Consider the following 21564-nt stretch of genomic DNA (forward strand, 5'->3'; position numbering starts at 1 on the left):
ATGCCATAACCTTTCAAAATTCTTAATAAAAATTATTTTCACTTCGAGTTTTACTTCGGACACGACGAAAACACACGTCTGCTGTGAAAGCGTGCTGATGAAGTACTGATTTGACGATGTCGAGGCTGCCTCGTTTTGATTTAGCAGTGTTAGACTTCATCCATCAGCTGTGCAAGCGTTTTGATGTGGAATAAAGTATTGTTATATCGAACTTCTGTGTTCGAAATATGATTAACTTATAAGCTGTCCCCCCATACGGCCCCGATGATGCTGCAGCTATTATTCGGAAGCCAAATCAAATAAAGAAAAGGGTTCGTTTAACAAAAACCATTTTAATTCTTAAGGCTATTCCTCGCTATATAATTAAAATAGGTTGAAGTATTTTTTAAAAAGACAGATAAAAATTATTTTTTGGTTTGCACATAGCAGTTTCTAGTTCTTCTGATATCAAATAGATATTAAGCATGGATATTACATAAAAATGAATGTCTAGTCATGTATAAATTAGATGTTCTAATCAGAATTATCCTTAATTCCTTGGCGCACCTTTGCCATTAATGAGGAAAATTTTGTTCATCTGTAACTGCCATCATTTGTTGGCAAAAGAATGTCTTGTAGCTGAAAGCAAGCATCCTTCCATACTTTCAGGGTAGGAAACGTGATAAATTATGCCTATACTAAAGCTTGACCGTCCGTGATATCGCAGTCCGTGAAATGCAAGTTGGCTTTTTAAAATTTGGTTTGTTTACTGAATAAAATATTATTGTTACGTTTTTGGGCTCACATAAAACATTCTTCCGGCACTTTTCAAAATATATCCGAACAAAATATATCCGAACATATATACATAAAATGACAGGCAGTCAAAAAGATAACCTTTCCTTTTAATTAACAGGATCAAACCTAATATATATTTACCCCTGAAAATTTATTTTCAATCATTGCTCTTATTTAGTACAAATTACTGAACTATAGTCTACATAAAACAGGTCTACATAAAAATATTGGTTATGATTTTGTGTACGTTGCATGGAATTCATTGCTAGTATATGATAATTATGACCTCTTCGAAATTTGATATAACACGTCCGTTTAGATTTGTTGTGCTACAAACCAATAGCCTTGAGCCTTCCAACTTTCTGCACAAGTTCGAAAATTATGCTTCCAAATGAAAATGTACCCATAACCAAAAATGAGCCTTATAACTATGCCAAAACTTGAGTAAAGCCTAATGAAGAGGCTCGTCAATATTTTTTGTATGAACTTGGCAAAAAAGATCATTGAAATGTACGAAATATACGGCCAAGAATTTCATTAAAATAATATAAACTTTCTTTTAATGCAGAGTTGGAAAAAGGCTTGGCCCATTGAATTTTGTGTGCTCCATTTTACATTAAAGCATCAGTTCGTATTATAACGAAATTACTCCCGAGTGGTACAAGCATATCTTTAATGCGGCTCTGTTTGGATGGGATTCCTCGTACAAAATTACCATCGTACGATAAACGCTGCATGTTTATGATTCGTCCTTTGCAGTGGCGGATTTAGGGTGAGTCAGAATAAATTACACAGCCTATTTTAATAGACATAATGGGAAATTAAAATTTCCCATTCAAAATACCTTAATAACAACGCTATTGGGTTTTTATTTCTAAAGAATACTTTTACATAAAAGTCTACCAATATGATCATGCAAGTTAGAGCTGTGGTAATTTATTCTAACTTACCCTGGATCCGCCACTGGTCCTTTTCACTGACGCAACTCTATGCACCCGGGTTAGCGAATTTTTAAAGAGGCCATAAGATATACACGTTGCATTGAAGTCCAAGCACAAATCCAACTTTTTGGCCAATGTCGCAAGAACTTGTATGTATATTCCTAGGGATATCGCGATTGCAAGCTACAATCTGGGTCAAAACATTGAAGACATGCACTCAGTGTTGAATAACACTACCGTCAGCAGTCGGGGGATTTATTTCAAAATTATCCCCCTTTCCCCCACAAATCAATGTTGACTGATATGTCAAATTTCATTCAAGCATTTAGCATAAATTCAAAACTGATTAGGGGGCGAGGGGGAAATCGACACAGAAATGTTGATGTTTTACGTAAAAAACTACAAATCGTTCGGAGTGTAGTCGATGGTTTTGTCCAGGATTGTAGCTTATTGTTAATTTTATTCTTTTTACATATATACTCAAATAAGCTGGATTTTCGTTAGACTTTAGCCAGGCATTCATGCATCACAGCGAGTAGCCTAGACAAAGTAACATTTAGAAGCTCTGGTTTTTGGGTCTAATATTGATAATTTGACACAATCTTGTACACATAGAATATCTTTTAATTTTTTTCCCCGTCGAAACTATATTCCGCCTAAGATTTCAGTGCTTCAAGATTCTATATTACTACTTTAAATCCGTTTGTAGCGGAGTAAATCAAAAGTCTAATTTTGAAACATTTTATTGCCTACCCATTGCGTATTCGATGGAAAACTGATTCCTTTATTGATTGAGAAAAATGTATACATTTTTAGCGCGTAACACTAAGAGTATTCGAAATTTACTGAATTTTATTGCTTAATTTAGTTTTTCTTTCCATTTACTTTTGCACCAGTTTGGAAGTTTCCTAAATTGCATGAGGTATAAATTTCGCCCCCTGGAGATGAAGTACCTGCGACATTATGCAGTATAATCATATTGCATTCAGCAACAGCAAATGAAATATGCTGAAATTTGACGGCTTATTTATACTTGAATGAAATAACAATCAACTAACTAACCTCACAGGCTTAGAAAAGGTTGCCATATCACGCAGCTCTGTATTGGCATTAATTTCTGAGTAACAATACATCATCTTATAAACGACTGTAATTCTTCCAAATATTTTAAGTATACACCTTCAGCTGACGCATAATTGAATGCCGGAATGGTAATGCACTTGGCGTTTGTTAAAAGAAGTAGTTATATTTCTTAGTGTATCACACGGGGTCTTATTCTGAGTTTACCTTTGTTCAGCTTGTTCAACAAAAATGAAAAACTAGACTCTTTTAGAATCTTATAGGGAAGTCTACGAACCAGAGCTGAGAATCTCAAGATAGCTCTATGATATAGCCTTTTTCTAAGCATGATTTCCTAGAATCAATATATTGGTTATCAACTATTTTAAAAAATTAAATTGTGCATTATGGAAAATGGTAATGAAAATTGCTTGAAAACATCCAGTATGGAATTAGAGAAACATTAAAGATAATATGGAGAATTAAACTTTCAATTGAATTCAAGTTCACAAGGCGTGTCTAGATATAGGTTTTACATATAGATATTTTTCCGAGAAGCACGGAATTTGAAAAACAACCCAAAAGGAAAGGTTGATAGTTCGTATGTAGTTTCTTCGACTGCAATTACGGATAAACATTCTCGATTGAGAATTTCAAAAACTGAAATAAGATTCTAAGCACGATTCTAACTGACGAGTATTATTCCTCAGAAAAAAATATCATTCTTAATAAACCATTCTTAATGATGATTGATTAAGTCTAATTCCATCCGGATATTGAAGTACATAATGACATCAAGATTTTAAGTAAAAGTAATTAGGTATTCTGGATAATATTGATTATCATAAAACATAACAAATATTGTCGGGCTTGAGAGATTGTTGACTACAGAATCGTAGGGATCAGTGCATGCTATTACTTTTTTGCGGCGGTACCAACATTGAACTTTTACCGGCTGCGTACTCACCAACTGCAACGTTTGCCACATACATATACCTTTTAGATGTTGTCGAGTCTGGTTGAGTATAACCAACGGACATCGACGCATCCCTGGCAAAATACACACCTTTACCAAAAGCAGTTCCTGAAAACACAACAGTTAGAGCTTAATATTTTATAACGTAGTAGAAAAATAGGTCATACCTAAAAGACTGTAGTTTTTTTCCCAACTGCCACCTGCATGCTAAAAGCGCCCCATTTATGCCACACCATTGGCGAAATTTTTGAAGTGAAAATCAACATTGAAAATCTAAAAAAAAGCCATCGTCTGTTTGATAAAATTGACAGTTATGTCATTTATTTACGTGGCACAATAATAAAATCAACCATAATTTTACCACATATTTTAACTTTGTAAACAAGTTATGAAAGCGAGAAAAATGCGAAATTTACTTCTGTTGTTATTTTATCCTATTTTTAGCATATTTGACGTACTTTCGAATTGCTTGAATTTGCATGTCATTGGAGTTGCCTCCCTTAGGACATGTTAAACAGAGACGGACGTCGCTCGTTGTATAGGCAACGAAATTTTAGTATATTGCTAAGTAAATATAAATGCCTTATCCGTCAATTTTATCAAAGTAACGATGGCTTTGTTTAAATTTTATATGTTTTCATGCTGTTTACTTCAAATAAACCATTCCTCGCCAGGCTGCCTATGGTATACAGCGTATCATATTAAATTGCTTACAAAATCGTTAGTGGGACCTTACCATTAATCCCAGCGTAATTCCTGTTTAGACCACTTTCATTTATTTCCTTTAATTTGTCCCCCTTTGTACCATGAAACAAGATCATCTCGTTACTACCCTTCTTTTCGTCCAAGCCTCGCTTCTTTATGAAGTATAGCTTGTACAATGATGGATTCTGTATTCTCTCAATTTGCACGATTGTGTGACTAGATGCAGTTTTATTGAAAAGATCGCTAATCTTTTTGTACTCATCTTTGTGGCTTGGATTGTTGGGGTCAAGGCAAACCAGATGAACTCCAGTTTCTTTTCCATTTGCATCGCGGGGTTGAGCTTCCCAATACTCAGGGACAGTTACTTCAGCTGCAAAAAAATATAAATCGCATCAAAAGATTGTTGCGAAATACATATTAGCAGATCAGATATACTGTGGGCATGAAGATAGCGTGTGTTCTATAATAAAATTTAGAGTAAAAAGATGGAGAAAACGCAATTGAAGACAATGTTTTGTGAAAACAAAAGTCTCAATTTTCCATTGGAAATTCTTATTTTGGTTTGCGAATGCCCAACAACAGTTCTTCGGAACCCTAAGAAGTTAATTCTGCTTTGGTTCATTTAGACTTTTAAAACCTTTAATTCAATTAAGAGTTGCATACAAGGCCATATATAGATAGATCGCTTAATTGGAAGGTGCATATTCATATTCATATTTATAATATAGTTACTCACTAGTAGCTGTATATGAGCCATTCTGCAATCTGATTGGTCGAGATACCCGCCGTATAACGCTTCATATACGGTGATTAGCAAAATTAGAATGGCCGACTGTTTTGCTAAGGACTGATGAAGAAGAAATTTAAAAGCCACAAAATATTCTCAAATGCGATTTTAGAGTGTTGAAAAATCTCATTCTGTGCCCAATTATGAAACAAACTTAGAGAAAACAAAAGAAAGTTTACAGAAATCTATTTGGAATAAGTGGAATAATAGATGTATATGATAATAATAAACTAAGTGCTTAGATACCTTTTAGGTCTTTCCTGATAACTTTTTTTGTTTCATTTTCAACCAGATTAGTCTCTTGCATCTGATCAAAAACAATTTCGAATTTTTCATCATTTACGAGAAAAATTACCGATTTTTCCTCTCTACTATACGCCTTTTCGATAACTGCATTTGTATGCTTATCATATTCCTCGTGATCACCACTTGTCGGATCTACGGAGAACCACTGAACTCCTTGAGAAACCATCTCAGCAAAGTCCTCTTGCAGAGCAGCCTTCTCTTTTTCTTTTTCTGCATCACGAATGCGAGTAAAAATTCGGTGAATTTCGACATATATTTTCGAAACGTCATCACTGTGCCCAACCAGAACAATACGGTTTAGTATTTTCTCGATCGTAACTTTAACATCGTGTATATCACACAAATCCTGTATTTCAGAAATTTGCTGTTCAGATAATTTCTCTATGTTGTCGTCTTCTATTTTTTCTTTCTTTTTTTGAGAATCCATGACCTTTAAAATTCTTCCTTTTACAAGTTGAACAGTAGGCTCGTCTTTCGCGTAGATTTCTAGCAAAAGTCTTACTGCAACAACAGTTGGCTTTTCTTTCACGTTTACGGTTGATGGGTCCGATTTCCAGAAAAAATTCGCCAGTCTTTTCAACATTCCTGGTTCTTCATCTTCATTAAACTTCTTCACGGACGCTAAAAAGGCCGTCACAAGATTGTCATCTTTTAAAACAATACGAACAACTTTGAGTGGACCAGAGCTTGATTTGAGAAACCGTGCTATGGATGAAAAAATTGTTTTAGCAGCTTTTTCGGGGTCCTGTTGTAAGGAGCCAGTTCCAACGGCGGGAAATGAAATACTTTCACATTCTTTTTCCGATGATTCTTTTAAGCAACTGCTTATGGACTTCTCAATATCGCTGGAAGTAGGACTGGCCGGAGCGACCATGTGAGCAACATACTTGACATCCAATTGCCCAGCTGTGGTAAAAACTGTTGTCCCAGCCGATGGTTTACCAGAATCAATCTTTTCTTTGCATTGCCGTTCTATTTCTTTACCTCCTGCTCGAGCTAAAACCATCGCGACGCCACTTTTCATAATCAAACTTGGATTAGTCAGGTGAGCGACAACATCTGTTTTTTCCTTGGTTATATCTCCTTTCACAATCGCAATTTCTTTATCGTCACCAACTTGCATATACAACACACTATTTTCACCTTCGCTTGGGTTCGTCATCGAAGATGATGGTGAATCGTTCTTTTTGACCGTTGATTTAGCATTTCGTTTCTTCTTCCCTTTTTTACGCCCTACAGTAACAGGGGAAGGAGCAGCTGGTCCACTGCTGTCCCACTCTGACTGCTTCTTCAAAGCACTCGTAAATGCTTCGATCGACTTAGCATCTTGGGAGTACACGACAAAGCTCACTTCTTTAATACTGCAGTTTGAAACTCGCTGTCCGAATTCCTTGGTTTCTCCAAAGAAAATCTTCGCGGCTACGTCGTGCGGAAAGCCAAGTATTCCTGTACCAATAGCTGGGAATGCAATCGAGGTCTTTCCACTCGAGTGGCACTTTTGCAAGCAATTCTTAATGATTGTACGCAGTACCTTAAAAAGATGAGACGAATTTTAATAAGCGTATAGGTTGATTTTGTCGAAGAGTTGCACTTATCGCAAACAAAATGAATTATTTCTAGTGACCAATTGGTTCCTCCTAACAATGTTTTGTATTATTTCTGTTTCACATTATGTAATTATGTACAATATCGGTTTCTGTCAATTCTTCGTCAAGTTGCTTTGAGTGAGCTTTTGAGAACCTTAGGCTGTTAACAGTAATTTTTTTTGGAACTAAGTAGACAGCTGATTTTATTCAAATCATACCAACGTAACCATCTTATTCATGATGATATCTTCATCTCATAAATGTAAATACCTGCTCTCCTTGTCCCTCACTCCACTGCACGCACACAACGTGGTACACGTCGTCACAAAGCAAATTCCCTCCCTTGGTAACAGCCACCTCACCGGGCTGCAATTTGCCTATCTTGCTACATTCAGTTTGTAGTATCGGACCCGCCTCATTACTAAGTGCCTTGCTACACGGGTTGGAATCAAGGTTGAGACTTTCCCCTGTTGTGTTGACTAGTACGTCAGCCTATAGACAGCAGAAATATATACATAGTTTTAGAAGAGAAGAAATGCTGCAGCGTAGATATATATCAGTAGGGAGGCTTGGGGCTGGTTTTTATTGAGTCATTATTCTCCTGCGCAAATGAATTCTGCGGATGTGAAATATTCCGAGGTAAATTTTTCAGTGCCCAAATCAGTTAATACTGACATGAATCCTATAAAATTAGTACAAAAATGAATATTCAAGGCAAAGGTGGAAGAGTCCTATACTGAGAACTAAATTGATGTTTTACCAGTCAATTGGGGATAGGCAACAAATTACGGGGTAAATGCTCTCTTGCCGTTTTCCCTTGCCGCCAATGTTTTCGTCTATGCCGCAATATCAACAATTTCCTGCTATATTGGGCTAGGCAAACTGATTATAACAGACCTTTTCAGTAATTACGTCACAAGATTTTAAAGTGCCTATATCACTTGTGGGATCTTTACGGATTTGAATAGAGCTTGAAAAATTAGTTTATAAGTTTTATAACCCTTTTTGATATAGTTAAATAGTTTCGGAAATATTTACATGTAAACATGACGATTTGCCTAAATTTTCGTCGTGCTCGGGGGCCTGGGACTCAGGAACCGAGTTCTTGTCAAACATAATATAATCAATTTTTATTTTAATTTGATCTTCCAATAACGTAAAATATTTTGAGAAAAACTCGCCCAGTTGCTACAGCCATACACAACGCACCGTTCCCGCATTTTTTTCTTCAAAAGCGCAAACTATATCGCCAATGAAACTTTTCATGTTTACATTATAAAAGACGGCGTGTTTGCAAATCGTTCCTGAGTCCCAGTCTCCCCAACCGACGTATTTTCGAAACTATTTAATTATATCAAAAAAGGTTGTAGAACTTATAAACTATTTTTTCAAGCTCTATTCAAATCCGTAAAGATCCCACAAGTGATATAGGCACTTTAACGTCACCACGTTTTAAATTTAGAACCAAGTTAAATGAAATGGATTTCAAGTTTACTCTCACGAGCCACGTGCAAAGATGCAGAACATCCTTCTACAACACATGCATGAAAAATATTTTTTATTTTGACCAATAGGTGTGAAAAAAGCCATAACACGAGAACGAGGCTGAAGGGCTAAGACCGTTAGCCTCGTTCTCGCGTTATGTCGTATTTCCATACTTATTTGTCAAGCTGAAAATTTCTTTTTCATGCATGTGTTGAAGAAAGATGTTTTGCATCTTTGCACATTGTTTGTGACTGTAAAACTTTAAATCCATTTCATTTAAGGTGGTTCGAAATTTAAAGCGATAATGTTGTGACGTAATTACCGAAAAGGTCCATCAAACTAGGTGCAAAAGAACTCAAATATCACTAAAATCGAGTACAGACAATTAAAGAGATATTTTGTCTATTTGTTATTTGAATTGCAGGACACTTTGACAATTTTAAATTTTCAGTGTATCAAAATTAGTGGATTTTTCATTACAATTTTCATTACCTTGTACGTGGACAAATCTCCTACTGCAACCAAAATCTTCATGTTTCCCTTAATCATGAAATTATCAGCCCTTTGTCTCGGCAAAGCTTCAGCTAAAACCTCTGATTCTTCCCGATCACTTTCCTCATTCTGAAATATGGATTCTGCCGGACAAAATCTGCTTCCACCCATCTTTTGGTCTTTCTTGAACAAAGTCCGACCGCCAAATTTTGCTTGGAATTTTTTAACAAAAGCTTGACCGCTTTCGTCGTCATTGTTGACAAAGTGAATCTCCTTCAGAAGGCAATTGTCGCACGTTTTGCTGTACTCTTCAGCGGCATCGATCATTATGTCAGCGCAAACATCTTTCGGGATACCATAAATACCACTTCCTAACGCAGGAAGAGCGATTGATCGGTAGGCCTTAGCTTCTTCCAAGACCCTGATGCAGGTAACTCTTAGCGTTTTACATACTTTGTCTTGTTTGCTTGAATCCCACCGGTGAGCAACCGCATGAATAAGACGCTTGCAAGGCAACTTCCCAGGACTTCCATTAAAGCATTCACCATCATATAACCTACCTTCTGCCTTCACATAAGCATCACATTCTTCTTGGATCTCATTTCCCCCAGCAACCAATAGACTTCCGGCCAATCCACCGGCATGGTTCAAATCACCATTAGCAGCATTTACGATGACATCACAGCGATGTATAGTAAGATCCCCTTTGTACACTTTCATTACGACCTTCTCTCGTGTTTCATAACTGCAGAGCAATTCGAAAGCGGGTTTGGGTCTGGTTGACGGAATCACAGTTGATTGACCACCACCACTCTTGGTTTGAAAGATAAAGCATTTATGTTTATATTCAATTCCACCAATGAACAGTTTGCCTTCTTCGGATTCAAGGAATTCCTGCATGCGTGGTTTATCAATAACCATCGTTCCGTTAGCTATTCCTGATAAAATGGTATTCAATTGATTCTTTGCTTTTTCAACGCCCTCTTTCGTACCGGCTAGACTTATTGTTGCTTCGTCCTCGACGAATTGTATTCTTACCGATTGTTCTTCTAATTTTTTCTCGATCTCTTCAATATCCTCGGAACAATACTCTGCCAAATATCCTGCATGTCCATTAGTGAGCTCAATACCATATTTTATGATAGTATTTCGCTTCATAAATTCTTCAACCTTTTCATACGATTCCTCCACCTCTGGTTTCCTGCCGATCAGCGAAATTTCATTTGAACTCGTTTCTGTGTATATTTTAACGGGCGTATTTGTTGTTGCGGTCCCATGAAATTCTTTCCATTTGTTACTTCTGAGAAGGGTGATGCTGTCTTCGTCGAGCGAGTACTGCTTTTGGTACATATTGCTTCTCAAATACGAGTAAATGCTTTCAATATTAACATTATCAAAAACAAGTATCTTAGCTTTGCTCGTTTTCGAATCCAGTGAAACCATTCCTTTCAAACCAATTCCTTTCATTCCTCTATTTATCATATCAAGTCCACCAGATTGGAGAAAATGCCCCTGTATCTCGTTGAGACGAAAATTATCTTCTTCTATCAGCGTGGCTATCTTGTATATTTCTTGTTTAGCTTGGGAAATTTGTTTCGGTTTCCCCTTAAACGTAACAGTCCCCTTCCGTGGTTCAATTTTCACGTCAGTCTGGAAATCATTCTCTAGTATATTCTCGACATCATGAAGTAGAAGCAATTCAAGTTTATTTCCATGCATGACGATATGGTCGGTTGCAACATCTAACTTCTCCTCCATTTCGATGATGTTGTATTTCAGCTGCTCATAGATCTCATTTACCTCTTCTTTCTTTCCTGTAAGCTTTATTTGGAGCTTCTCTTCTTCCAGTGTGATAGTTACATTATTTTTTTGCACGGTTGTTATCATGTTCCCCAATTCTTCCCTTGAATTTTCTAGTAATTTCGCGCAGAGTGGTACATCACTTACTGCGAACTGTACGATGTACTTTTCAATTGTATCGGCAATTTCTGTTGGCAACTCAATCTCTTCCTCGCTTTTTTTAAAGATTTCTAGTATTTCTTCCCCGAAGAGACCACGGAATTCCTCCTCACAATTCCTAATGACATGATCCATCACATCAGAATTCCGATTTACCATTTTTGTAGTTGTTTCTTTTACGGTTTGCATAAATGGGTAGTATTCGCTCAACGTTAATGATGAGCTATTCAATTTATGTTTTCTGGAACGTAAATTCTGGACAACTACAAAAGATGAAAATATCTGTATCAGTGAAAAAATCTTTTTGTTCTTTTCCAAAGCCTCTTCCCCATCATTTTAAAGCAAAACTGATATCCTTCGCAGCTGGCGCCCTTACCCACCCTATAGATGGCAGCTAGCCTGCACCCCTGCCCAACCACAAAACCACTCTGGGCCACGTCTGAACTACATATTGAGTGGTCATTTTGCGACCACTTAGTTGACGTCACACGTATGTAGGTGGCTATATGAGAAACGCTGACATACTAAAAAATCTGATCAGCTGAACATTCCTTAAGGGTCTCGATCGTGCATGTGTTCGTGTGACATTTAACTGTTGTTGACGATGTCAAAAGGTCGCTTGAATACCATCATTTTGACGACTTATGATGGTGCTAATCCGACAAGGTCTAGGCATTTTTTAAAAAAAGCCTAACAAATTTCAAGGCACCAACCAAAAATAATTTACTTTTAGACCAATCAGCAAGTTTGTTTACATTTTCAGTAACCAATCAGAATGCATAAATTTTGACTACTTCCAGTAAAAAATACATTATTTACTATTTTACATGAAGTATTAAAAATTTAGACATTCTGATTGGCATTGCCTAAAAAATGTAATCAAATATACCGATTAGCCTAAAACGAAATTCCACCTTGTTAAATCGTGGTTTAGCGCCAGGTAACAGAATATATAAACAAAACATAAAAAAATGATTACCACGAGGATCACAAAAAGAAACAACTGCTGTTCCTTTGTCTTTTTGGAATATGATATCTCCATATATTTTACCCCCCCCATTTTTCTCGTTCTCAAAGAACATCTCGATTGTCTGTTTCGTGGTCTTCTTGGTTAGTCCAGTTACAAGAACGCTGTTACAAACAGGAGGATTGGAAAATTTCAAAACAGCTCCTTCTAGCTTCTTGTTATTTTGTAAGACGTTGTTTATATCTAGTAAAAATAGCATACATGGTAGTGAGCTTTATGCAGAGTATATGCAAGTTATAAGCGTCATGCACGGAAAAATTTCAACCCGTATAGCGCATGCAGCGAGCCTGAAAATTTTGTCTCAGGGTTATAGTCTATGCTAATATTCTCGCGGTTATTGATGTACATATTAAGAATGGTTTTCTAAAGACCCTATTAAAGTCTATTCACACGATCAAATTTTGTTGGATTCAATTCACTTCTGATGGGTGTTTTAGTCCGTTGACTTGCAATGTATACGAGGGGCAAATAAAATAAAGCCATTTGTACTGCTTTAATAGTGCTTTAGCCTTTCTAACTGACTAGTGGATAGTGAGTGCATTTTATACGCTAGAAGTGGATTGAATCCGACAAAATTGGGTCGAGGGAACAGGCCTTTAAACCAGTGAAATGAAAATAACTAGAACGCTACCTTCTAACCGGAAGTTGAAGCTAAATCACCGCCAGTCTTTACATGCAAAAACAAGCACGGCCAAAACAAAATATTTCTTTGTGATCTCATAAATCTGATAAAAACTGCCAAACTGGTTTTAGGCTGAGACATTCTTGATCTTAGTAGAATGCATTTTATGGCCTTATTTTTGGAAATGCTAAGTCAGACGGTTCTTTGGTAGGAAAAAGCCTAGAGCATCGCGTGAAGTTTTGCGTGACCATGCAGGAAGATCAGTTTTACTTTATAATAAATAAAAAGTAATTTTTGTGCCTTCTAGTCACGTGGAAGTAAATAAACATGATATTGATAGTAAATAATGTCTATCAAATAATGTTTCGTATAAATATTGTTGTCAAAATTGCACATCGCCAACTTTTTTCTCTAATAGATTCTGTTTCCAATCCGATCGGCAACTCCGGTCGTAAAACAGTCCAACTATAAGTTGAATTTAAGATTCCATTATAGTCCAAACCAAATTTCTTTCAAATTCGCTCTGCTTGCTAATGAAAAAACCCCAACAGTGATCTCGCGAGGCTCTCGCGAATGAAGCCAAAATTTGCGGCAGGTAAAGACACGCGTCGCTGGAGGTAGAATCCTGCGAATTTTGGCTTTCCAAATACAATGAGGAGTTATCGTTCCAGTTATTTATTTGAGTTCACTGCTTTAAACGGTGCAATTCTTCATGCAACTGCCATCCAATTCTACCTTTGAGAAATGTAAATTTGAAAGCTACCAGACATTTATGTTTATTAAACTCCATGGACGTTTTTTGCCATTAAATTTGAAGCTTCTTGGCTAATTTACATCTCTTGAAAGACAATAATAGGAATGTAAATACTCATAATAGATTTCGTATTTATATTGTATTGAATGACCCAAGTCACGCATATTGAGAACATCCTGTATAACAGTATAGTACCTGGAACGTCATTGAAACTCACTACAGCATTTCTGTGATCACCAAATTCTACGGCACACGCCTCTGTTTTTGCTCGTAATTCTATATAATTGAGCAATCCGTCTTCGGTCGTTTTTGGGTCTAGGTTTTCCACATATATTTTTTTTCTGTCTAGTGGAAGAAACAACTCCGGTTGCTTTTCCTTAACTTGCAAACGATACCCTTCAAGCTCCATCTTTTCCTTTTGCAGCAAGACCTGCGATGCCACTAGAAAGTCATACCAGAAATAGTATTAAACCCCTGCCAATTTTATTGGTTTTTTCTATGTACAATTTCAGTTTTGGCAGGAATAAAATTGAGAATGATGAAATTTGGGCTACCTAAATAGATGGTCCAAATTTCATCCGTACCAATTTCAACCGTACTAAACAAAATATTGCGCGTGTTATAATTTTATATTTTACATCTTGCTTTAATATAATAGTTTAATATTTTCTATTTCGTTTCTTGTTACTGACTATCTTATTAGCACTTCCTCAGGGCATTTTAGAAGAAAATTTCCCTAAAAGTAATTTTATAGGTAAACTGAATCATCCACTCGAATTATAATATATGTATACATACATATAGACATCTTTATTTCTACCATTTTTTGAAGAGCTTCTAAAAATTATTCCAAACTTATATTGGAATCTGGAATGCAACGGTGAAACTACTTTAATTTTATAAAGAAGCTATAACATATGAGTTGAAATCTAACCTTCAGCAGTCTTAAATGTAATATGAGCAACATCTGGGCCGCATCTTTCTAGCCGGCTTCTCTATCTCCCCTCCACCAGACCGTTTGTGGCTTTCAAAAAACATTTCTAATACGTCGTCTGTTGTTTCCGAGGAAAAACCACTGACAATTACGGTTCGAACTTCACCAAGATAAGCTTCCTCGTCCCCATGCTGTGTTTTCTATAACCAGAGTGTTTCAAAAGTGAATAAAAACAAGTATTTAAAGTAATAAAAACAATTTAAAGATTTCAATAAGCAGTGTATATCTATATCTATATCTATATATATATATATATATATATATATATATATATATATATATATATATATAGATATAGATATAGATATAGATATAGATATACACTGCTTATTGAAATCTTTAAAATGTTTATATATATATATATATATATATATATTAATATATATATATATATATATATATATATATATATATATAGTGGAGCAACCGTAAAATAAAAAAAAAACTATTGCACGCCTACGGTCAGTGGAAGAAAAGACCTTTAGAAATGAAACTATTGTTATAATTTAAATGCCTGATCAATTTTCTAAGCCCACGGATGCGCAAGCAAACATGCAAAATCTAAAAAAATCTAATGCTGCGAATGAATACTGCTCATTAATTTCGCACAGGCGTTGTTCGAGGTTGTGCTTAAATTATATTATATATATATATATATATATATATATATATATATATATATATATATATATATATATATATATATATAATATAATGTGTATTTATATGGAATGTTTACAACACGAGCCGTCGTGTGGTAGTGAATAATATATAATCACGATAATTTCCGTAAAATATTGTTAACTTTGTGCACATAATTTTATAACACAAAAGCCTTTCTATACTTCAGGGAATTAGACATTACTTCTAAAAGCAAAATTCTGCACAAAAATGCATGGTGAAAAAAGAATTTTTATCGTCCAGGCTTTTATCCAGATGTAACGTACAGCTGTGGTACAAAACACGTTTTGAGAAAGATTCTTGATCGAAATCTACCGTTGAAAAGCACAACCTCGAACAACGCCTGTGCGAAATTAATGAGCAGTATTCATTCGCAGCATTAGATTTTTTTAGATTTTGCATGTTTGCTTGCGCACCCGTGGGCTTAGAAAATTGATCAGGCATTTAAATTATAACAATAGTTTCATTTCTAAAGGTCTTTTCTTCCACTGACCGTAGGCGTGCAATAGTTTTTTTTTATTTTACGGTTGCTCCACTATTCTCAATCTCGCACGCATTAACGATCAGGAATCTGAATAGCATGGCCGATAGTTGTGTTATTTATAAAGACAAAATAATCGTTTACTTAATCGTAAATAATTCAATAACATTTGATCTATTTTGGTATCATATAAAACAGATAATGAATGTTTTCATTCGTTCAATGAAAGAAATATCTTTATTTAGGTGAAAGGAGGGACATTCATAGCACTCATAAACATTCATTATTAGCATAATTATACCACTGACCTTTTCCAGTGGAGGACTCAATTCCATTTTTTTTTCTCTGAGTTGCAAACGATAACCGGAGAGTTCCAGGTTTCCTTTCTCCAAAACTCGCTTCGCCACTAGAAATTATTTATAGAAATACAGTCATATTGAAATAGGTAGAAATTCATGCTGATATGGTAAATCATTAACCATTGTTATAATTGTATACAGATTTGCCTGATTTATATATATTAAATATAAATTTCAACTTTGGTTTTCCCGCCTCATGTTTAGTAAGTGTTAATTTCAGGGGTTATTTTCGTAATGAACACACGAAATGAGTCGTTTTCGGCGTACAATTGCAACATCCTGGTACAACTTGCATGCATGCGATCTACCAGGAGTCGGGCTGCATGGCTATGATTTTGGGCCTCGGGCAAGATTAAAGGCTGGGTCTCAATAATCCCTTGAAATAATCCCTTCCTGCATGGCCATGATTTTGGGCCTCAGGCAAGATTAAAGGCTGTGCTCCTAATAATCCCTTGCAATAATCCCTTCTAGCCTGCAATCTACATTAACCCGCCCTATTCATGTAGAACATATAAACGAATACTATGAGTTCATGCTATACATTCCAATTTTTTATATAACAGCTTTATATTATTTCTTTAAGATTTCTGTTCCTATCAGCTATCGTCAATACTGCTTATCTAAACTCCTTATTTTAACCGTAATTTTTTTAACAAAAAGCCCGATTTATTGATCATTATGCACGAATCAATGATATCGTCATGCCCACTCGCTTACGTACACTTTTGCGTGAATAAGAATATATCGAATTAATGCAATGCTATGTGGTAATAAATACAATATAATGAGGGAAAACAACATCCTTAATAAGTGCCTTGTTAAGTATAAATGGCGAATACCCTTCTACGGCGAGGTACTCGTCATTTGCGTGTACCACGCGTGAATGTCCCGCGCAGTTTTCAACGATTTTAAGATGAAGGGGAATGAAACTTGATGAATATCGTAGACCATCCTCTTAGCCAACCCCCTCCGAAAATATCATCCCTTGGGGGTAACACTTCATCGAAGTCCCCTCGCTACAGGTATATATTATAATATTAAAAATATTTATGAATTTCTTGAATAAACTACAGAGGGTATGAAATCTTATGGAAATATATTGTATGGCACAAAACCAAACCTTCATCACTCTTAAAAGTAATCAGAGCAACATCGAGTTGACATCTTTCAAATTTCTCTATATCGCCTCCACCAGATCGTTTAGGACTCTCAAAGAACATTTCCAATGTTTCGTCATCCGTGTCAATGGAAAAGCCACTGACAAAAACTGCCCGAGTTTCTTTAATTTTTTCTTCGCTAGGCTTAACATTCTATATAACCAGCATTTTATGACCGTGAATAAGCTTAAAAAATTAGGTGATATAATTACATGCAGAATGTGTTCATTATTAAAGTTGTTTTCATTCGTTCAATTTAAGAAATATCTTTATTTAGGTGAAAGAAGGGACATTCATAGCACTCATAAACATTCATTTTTAGCATAATTATACCACTGACCTTTTCCAGTGGAGGAGTCAATTCCATTTTCTTTTCTCTGAGTTGCAAATGATAACCGGAGAGTTCCAGGTTTCCTTTCTTCAAAACTCGCTTCGCCACTAGAAATTATTTATAGAATTACAGTCATATTGAAATACGTAGAATGGTATACGTAGAATCATGCATATGGTAGACATGGTAAATCATTAAACAATCGTCATTTGCGTGTACCACGCGTGAATGTCCCGCGCAGTTTTCAACGATTTTAAGATGAAGGGGAATGAAACTTGATGAATATCGTAGACCTTCCTCTTAGCCAACCCCCTCCGAAAATATCATCCCTTGGGGGTAACACTTAATCGAATTCCCCTCGCTACAGGTATATATTATAATATTAAAAATATATTGATGAATTTCTTGAATAAACTACAGAGGGTATGAAATCTTATGGAAATATATTGTATGGCACAAAACCAAACCTTCATCACTCTTAAAAGTAATCAGAGCAACATCGGGTTGACATCTTTCAAATTTTTCTATATCTCCTCCACCAGATCGTTTAGGACTCTCAAAGAACATTTCCAATGTTTCGTCATCCGTGTCAATGGAAAAGCCACTGACAAAAACTGCCCGAGTTTCCTTATTTTTTTCTTCGCTAGGCTTAACATTCTATATAACAAACATTTTATGACGGTAAATAAGCTTAAAAATTAGGTGATATAATTACATGCAGAATGTGTCCATTAATATATAAAGTTGCAAAAATTTCTTGGTCAAATTTTTAAATGTTTTCAAATCATTGGTGTAAAATGCTACCTCTTTTGCTTTTGCCTCTAGTGGTCTTCTTCTTTTCTTTGGAACTGGTCGGGCTTTAAATGGCGTATCAGATATTTCCAATTTATTTCCTCTAATTTCGTGTTCCTTTTTCAAAACACGGTCCAAATCTATAATGATAACCATAAGATTCCAAGTTATGAAAATTTTATTCGAAAGAGCTATTAATTTAACATTAATAGCTTAACCGTTTTTAATGTTTTTAACCTTTTTTAATACAAAGATACTGTTTACAACTACATAATTAATCCATAATATTCAAGTTGACTCATTCAAGAGAGATGTAAGCGTGTTATTTAAATTTGACTTATTATTATTATTATTATTATTATTATTAAAAACTTTATTTACCCACGCTAGCCTCGACAGCATATTTATATATAGCTGATTTCCACGAGGGGCGTCACACAAATAATACAATGTAGTATAAGTACTTTAAAAAAAGATAGAGTTAAAAATATAAAATACATAAACGTATTTGACACGTGTGGCACAGCATCTTCCACTAGTTTACTGCTATTTCTCGTTTAAAGCAGTTTAAAGTATCTGCCGATTTAGCTGCAGGTGAAAGGTTGTTCCATAGCATGGCGCCGCTGTACTTAAAACTTCTTCTTAGATATTCCGTTCTGGGTTTTGGAAGAATTAAATCCTTTTCACTGCTTCTAAGATTATAAGTATTTTGTTTCACACTCTTTTTACAGAAAGATTCTTTTAGACTTGGGGCGGCGTAGCCATTTAATACTTTGTACATAAATACAGCCTTGGATTTTTCCCTTCTATTTTCGAGTGTTTCCCAGGACAAGGTATTAAGAATATCTAGTGACCTTTCATCGTAGGTGGCACTAGTTATCACCCTTGCTGCGCGGGACTGAAATTTCTGCAGTTTATCTTGAAGCAATTTACCGCAGTTTGACCACAAGGTAGAACAATAGTCAAAATGCGGCTGGATCAGTGCTTTATAAATGGTTTGTAACGTATTGGTGTTGACGTACGGTTTAGCGCGCTTTATAGCTCCGATACCAGAACTTGCTTTCTTGCATATTTTATCAATATGTTTTACCCAACTTAGATTTTCATCAATTACTACTCCTAAACTTTCAAAAGAATAACTTATCCATCGTTTAAGCTAAACGACACTGCGGAAATTGGTAAAATTGAAAAATACTTAGCCGCAATTCTCAATACTTAGGCTTCAAACTTGGTGAGAAAAAAGATTTTTAGATACTACACAAAATATGCCTTGCACAAGAGATTTAAAGCTTGCACACGGCAAACTAACGAATCTTCTGAATTAATAACCTTGTGTATGATGAACTGTCAAAAGATTGCATAATGCGTATTCGGAAGAAAAACCGAACTTTTTAAAGTTATTCAATAGTTTTCTCTTTGATAGCGACACAGCAATGCACAATGTGAACCAGTGATCAGATTTTCGGGCTGACCAATTTCTTCATTGTTAATACAACCGCCCCCTGGTACGTATTTTAAAAAAAGGTCTGCTAAGCGTACGTGCATGTATCTGCGCATTATTTGTTCTACTCCTGTGCATTAGGTAATACTCCTAGCCATATTGTATATAATCAGAATTAAATTTGATGAAAATATTTTTAAAATTTCTTTATTTTATTTGCAAAGTGGTCATAAATTACTTAATTTGCATAGTGAAATTAATTAAAAGGCAGGAAGAGCAGCCATATACCAGTTATGAACAATCAACACAAAGTCCTGTATTTCATTGCACTCAATTTATTGGCGCGGTATCGTTAAAATCCATACTCAGCCTTTGCACTGGTAGCCTTGGCACAGATAAAATTGGATATAGGTATGAATTTTAACTGTGGTGTACCAATAAATTGTGTGTAGTGCAAACCGATGGCTAAAATATAACGTTAGTATAATTGTAAGGAACAATATTACTGCATTAACATATTGGGTGTTCCATTGTACGCCTGCAATAATCTAACTGACAGAACAAACAAAACACAAACATTTTCATTTTCATAACATGAATGCCGGCAAGTATCAAATGGTTTTCTATACTAACAAGACGCCTGTTCTGGCGTTTACTCCGGCGAACGTGCCAGTCCTCAATATAGAGCTTCTGAACATAAACAATACAGTTCATATTCGCATTTAGATGCCTTGCGAACCTAAATGTTCGATCGCGAAATTCAAAAGGACATCGTACTTTAAAAAGTATAGAAGTTCAATTGTTCAAAAATGTAAATAAACCGCATGATATATTCGCTTTGTCTTACACTTTGTCTTTGGAATTCGCGCTTATATAGTTATATTAAATCTTCAATCCTGTGCAAACTACGACGTGTCAACGCGCCCATACACGATCACATCATCTTGTTAAACGGCGAAATAGCAGCGATATTATTAAAATAGGACCAGAATCTACATGTATTAAATATATTCTTACCCCAATTCAATCTAAACTTAATCGAACAGCATGAAACGCACGGTTTATTTGTTTCTCTTGGAGGAATTGCCGTAATCCGTATCATGCGAGCGAAATCGAATCGCGCGCATCAGTAAATTACTCAGAGATTTCGAGCTGTGCACCACAACTCTTGGAGACAAGACTGGGACGTAGATAAATACGGTCACATACACATTTTAAATAACTAGTATATTTTGCGCCATTACTGACTTGCGACGACGAATAACAAAAAAAAACCGAGGCGAATTTAGTATTTAGCCGATTATGCGATTTTGGATGTTTATGTAACGAACTCGGAACAATATTACGATATGATGTAGTTCTACCACTGAGCTATATAATAATTCCTGGAGGACCGGCTCGCCACCAAAAAGTGTCCGCAAAAACATGGCGGATTTTGAGCTTTGCTGACGCCACAAACAGCTGGGAAATTTGTTGTCGCTGTGCAAAATATCGCTGGCACATAGCCGTATGTTTGTTCGAATTCGAATTTTGAACGAAATTCACAAAGCGAAAGTTTTATGGAGATCTTTACTTCTTTCGGCAATGATCGAAAAGTTTAAAGTATGGAAGCTCCTTATTAGCTCACGAACATTGCTTCTGCTGTTAAAGATGGACTTTTTAACAGTGAATTTTGGTTAAATGTTGCCAACAAAGATTCCATGGCTTCGACGAGCGGTTGTATTTTTCAAACTGCTGTGTTTATTTGTGAATGGCATGGAAACTTTCTTGCCTAAGCGGTCTAAATTTACATATTGTATAAATTGTAATTATATAAATTGTATTATATAATTTTCAAATGGCTTGGACTGAA

At 35.6% G+C, this 21564-nt stretch overlaps 1 protein-coding gene across 1 annotated transcript; it reads right to left on the reverse strand.

Moving 5' to 3' along the window:
- Window positions 1-3679: 3679 nt before the first annotated feature.
- Window positions 3680-18427, reverse strand: LOC114517194 (protein mono-ADP-ribosyltransferase PARP14-like). The gene is made up of 13 exons (XM_028536853.1): window positions 18284-18427; window positions 17947-18136; window positions 17489-17586; window positions 17112-17301; window positions 15941-16038; window positions 14487-14610; window positions 13672-13917; window positions 12125-12283; window positions 9115-11336; window positions 7408-7629; window positions 5492-7082; window positions 4490-4828; window positions 3680-3861 (listed from the first exon to the last, which is right to left on the reverse strand). The coding sequence occupies exons 1-13, from the start codon at window positions 18425-18427 to the stop codon at window positions 3680-3682; spliced, it is 5805 nt and encodes a 1934-aa protein (XP_028392654.1).
- Between the last annotated feature and the right edge of the window lie 3137 nt (window positions 18428-21564).

Source organism: Dendronephthya gigantea, unplaced genomic scaffold (genome assembly GCF_004324835.1).
Source record: "Dendronephthya gigantea isolate DGI-Jeju-01 unplaced genomic scaffold, DenGig_1.0 000007F, whole genome shotgun sequence".
In the NCBI taxonomy this organism is placed as follows: domain Eukaryota; kingdom Metazoa; phylum Cnidaria; class Anthozoa; order Malacalcyonacea; family Nephtheidae; genus Dendronephthya; species Dendronephthya gigantea.

Excerpts from the sequence above, each read along its gene's own strand:
- LOC114517194 (XM_028536853.1), bottom strand. The coding sequence starts at position 18,427 with ATGGTTATCATTATAGATTTGGACCGTGTTTTGAAAAAGGAACACGAA. Across the intron at positions 11,337-12,124 it reads GAACGAGAAAAATGGGGGGG|TTGTCCAGAATTTACGTTCC; the intron begins GTAAAATATATG and ends CATCTTTTGTAG. Across the intron at positions 3,862-4,489 it reads GAATTACGCTGGGATTAATG|GAACTGCTTTTGGTAAAGGT; the intron begins GTAAGGTCCCAC and ends TTGTGTTTTCAG.